Source organism: Ixodes scapularis, unplaced genomic scaffold, assembly GCF_016920785.2.
Source record: "Ixodes scapularis isolate PalLabHiFi unplaced genomic scaffold, ASM1692078v2 ptg000303l_1___fragment_1__unscaffolded, whole genome shotgun sequence".
Lineage (NCBI taxonomy): Eukaryota > Metazoa > Arthropoda > Arachnida > Ixodida > Ixodidae > Ixodes > Ixodes scapularis.
In genome coordinates, this window is record NW_024609955.1 from 809053 (window position 1) to 812736 (window position 3684).

The 3684-nt window shown below is 53.1% G+C and overlaps 1 protein-coding gene across 1 annotated transcript; it reads left to right on the forward strand.

Annotated features, from left to right (window-relative positions):
- The first annotated feature begins 1569 nt into the window (after nt 1-1569).
- Nucleotides 1570-3246, forward strand: LOC120847096. Its single transcript, XM_042287761.1, has 2 exons — nt 1570-1830; nt 1966-3246. Exons 1-2 carry the CDS (start codon nt 1570-1572, stop codon nt 3244-3246), a joined length of 1542 nt encoding a protein of 513 aa, XP_042143695.1.
- Nucleotides 3247-3684: the final 438 nt, after the last annotated feature.

Consider the following 3684-nt stretch of genomic DNA (forward strand, 5'->3'; position numbering starts at 1 on the left):
AGACTCTAGAAATAAAGTCGATTTTGAGTCTACGGGCCTTGCAATGTTTGAATAATATGGTGCAGTCGAAACACGACACGCAGTGTCCGCACGGCAAGTAGGCAATGTTAGCCGGAGCCTTCATGCATACGATGCACCTCTTAGTTGATTCGTCTCGTGACTTTATAGCGGAATAGTGCGTATCACTGATCGCGCTATCTATCACAAAGTTACCCCACCTACCGATAGCCTTGTGATCGAACGAAGGAAGGGCGTTCACTGGCTCAAACAGAGTGTGACTGCCCAACGGAGTCGCCTTGCTGCTCCGAATGGCACTCACCATCGCCGATACGTTCAAGGGATGCGTCAGGTTGGCCGTGTACAGAGTACTCATAGTCCTGTTGCGGAACTTTGGGTCCTTGACGAGATCGTCGATCTCGGGAAAGTGAGACGCCCAGTACATCTCGCTCCTGTAAAACTTTTCGACTGCATCGTGCACGTAGTAATAGGTCTTGTTCACTCGTAGAAACACGCAATTGGGGGACCTGCGGGCGTGTAGCAGCCACGGATCGTCTTCTTCGCAGTCGAGGATCGAAAATACTTGCACCCCGCAGTAGAAACAAACGAATATGCGGGTCACTATCTGTTCGCGGGAGAGGTAGCCCTGCTCGTCGTCGTGCGAGCAGAAAAAGCCGGCCTTGGCGAACGCAGGGCCTCGAACATCGTGAAAGGTCTTGGCTCGAATCTTCTCGTCGACGTATCTCTTGTAGACCGGGTGAGAGTAGCTCGGCAAGACGGACACGACCCTTGCTACGTTCAGCCGCGGGTCCCTGTACTGCTCGAGAAACTTGCACGGCATTCGGCGGTGAAGGTCCATCGGGTGAAACGTGAGCGTCTCCCAGTCCTGTTCGGCGACTTGAAATTTGCAGTGCCGACAGTAGATGTGTTTCCGGTCAGCGCAATATTCTAGGCCGGCATAGGCAAAGTCTCGAGGCGTGGATCTGGTGCAAAGTCGCCATTCGGCGAACGTCTTGAAGCGACGCACGACTTCCTTGCTTATGGGATCCGTAACGAGGTGCGCCATAGCGACGATAATGAGAGGAGCCCTCTACTCGGTGCGCAATATATATTCTCTCCATATCTAGGTTGACCTCGACTGGGAGCGGAGTCGACCTCCCATAGGCGGTAGCAATTTTGTTTATTATAAAAATGTCTGTCGCAGAAAATTTTTTAGACCTGTTGAAAAAGGGACGATGTCAACACTCGGTGAATCACGAAGACGCCACCGATATTTTATTACCCGTATTCCGGCAGCGGGGAAATCAAAACGTGTCTTACAGGAGAGATGGCGATAAATACGTGCCCACGCTCCCGAACGACACGTCGACCTTACTCGGCTACTCGTCCAAGAAACTCATGCAGCACATTACCAAGGCGCGCACGACGCTCCTGACCAACGGAGATGTGGAACCGGTTGCAGATATGCTCTTTCGCGTTTTCGAGCTCGGTAGTAACATACTGATGACGGTCGACATGGATCAGATGGCCATCCAAACGCTCCTGAATGACAATACAGTATTTCACTGCGTAATGGGAATCGAATACGTACGAAACAGTCTCAACATACTTAGGAAAACCTCTTCCTCGTCGACCACTCAGCGCGTCATCAGGGATCTGAAGCCGTACGTGGACGCGTACGCTACTGCCATTTTGCGCCTGCTACTCCTCTACATCGAAGAGATATTTTCCCATGCGCGCGAGGCGACTCGCGGTATGGCGGTGGGCGCAAGGACGGCAGCCAAGATTACGGCGGTCATGCTAGTATCCCTGTGCAACTACGCGGCGGTGCGCGTAAAGTGCAACCCCATCTTTCAGTTTGAGAGCGCCATGGGCCACAACTGGCTCGACGTGGCCAACGGTCTCAGCCTCGTGCACAGGATCACGCAGCCACACACCGTCAACGAAAACATTGTCGGGGCCATTCGCGTAAAGTTTTCGCAAAACAACAAGCCACAGGACGTCATCAACCTCCTGGTCGAAGACAGCAACAGGTTGTACACGAGTAACGTCGAGAACGGAGTGTCCCGCTGCGACACCGACTACATGACGCTCCGGACCGTCATGCCGGCCGAGCGGGTCACGGACGACGTCAACATCATCGATCCGGCCATCTCTACGACGCTGCGTGACCACAACGAGCTCATCATGAAGAGTTCCGACACGATCCCCGTGCCGCGTACCAACCACTACGTGCTAGCCCTGCAGAAGGAGAAGGCGCCGGCCACCGAGGTGTCGGTCCTTAACATCGCCTCCATCATAGAAGAGTGCATGAGCAACGGGCGCGTGGACTCTCGCTTCGTCGAAGTGCACAAACAGTCGGACCAGGGCACGCAGGAGCTCAACAAATTTTACAGCCAGGCCTGTTGCGTCTCGCCCCGTAACCTCGGTCTGTTTCTACAGTGCCTAAACTTTGAGATGATGGACTCGGACATGTTTGGGGCCACCTTACAGTGCCTCAAGATGACCAAGGGCATACCCACTCCGCGCCAGGAAGAAATTGCCACCTACTCAAACACGGCGCTATTTCGGATGGCCACCAACCTGTTTTATCACACGCGTTTCTGCAGGAGCTACCGCGGCGAAAACACCTACCTGTACGACTCGCGCTTCTTTAACGACTTTCTACTCTGGGTCCAGTCGCCCAACTGTCTGGAACACCACATCTCGCCTAGCGTGTCGTCGTCCATCATCTCGTGGTGCACGTCCATGTCTACTGCCATGCACACTACGCGCGACGCCAACGGAGCGAAGTGCGCCATGGCGGCCATATCCACGTGCGAGGTGGACCAACGCGTACTAGCCGACTTTTTGAACATGTTCATCAAGCTCTTTATCGAGGACGAGACCGAGATTAGCGTCATCAACAAGAAATTTCTCGAGAAGGAACTACTCGAGGCTTTTGCCTCTGTGTCTAATTGCTACAACCTGTTTAGGGGGCAGTTTGTTTCGGCGACGGTCTTGCGCCTCTTCCTAGCCCGTTGTAGGTGGTCCGTGGCCGACGACGTGGAAGTCATCGTTCCGGTCGAAACAAAGTTTCTCAACAGACTGATATGCGACAGCGACGACCTGTTGTCCAACTCGATGCGAGACAAGCTCCGTAAAACCATGGAAGACGTCTCCACGATGATGGCGCCGCTACTCTCCAATCCATCCACGTCCGCGCCTCACAGCAAGGACGACGACAGCAACGCGCCCATATGCATTTGAAATAAAAAACCGCCAACGCCCCCATATACATTAACAAAAAGGTTCGGTGACTGATTTGAACGATCGAGGGAGTAAAATGTTGAAACAGGTCACGTTCGTCGATATCTTTTCGCAACAAAAAATGAGGACCCTGCGAGACTATCTCCATTGCGAACTGGACCTTTCGGTATCGATACCCTATAAAATCTGGATCGCTATCGCAAATTTCTTTATTCAAAACAACGTCCCATCGGTCGTAGAGGGAGCAGAGTGTTGTCAGAAAGACAGCTCGTCGTCCCACTATCTACTCGTCTTTTCATACAGGGACAAGGACGCCAACCGAGTGGTGGTGGACTGCATAAACTTCATCAACGTGCTGCGCGATCTCAAGGTGCACGACGTGATATGCACCAAGCACTACGTCTACCTCTACGTCCGTCACTCGTCGGCGCATCGCAA

What these genes read in the sequence shown, in the direction of transcription:
- LOC120847096 (XM_042287761.1), top strand. Translation starts at nt 1,570, where the DNA reads ATGGGAATCGAATACGTACGAAACAGTCTCAACATACTTAGGAAAACC. An exon ending in GCAACTACGCGGCGGTGCGC is followed by an intron (nt 1,831 to 1,965) that starts GTAAAGTGCAAC and finishes GGGGCCATTCGC; the next exon opens with GTAAAGTTTTCGCAAAACAA.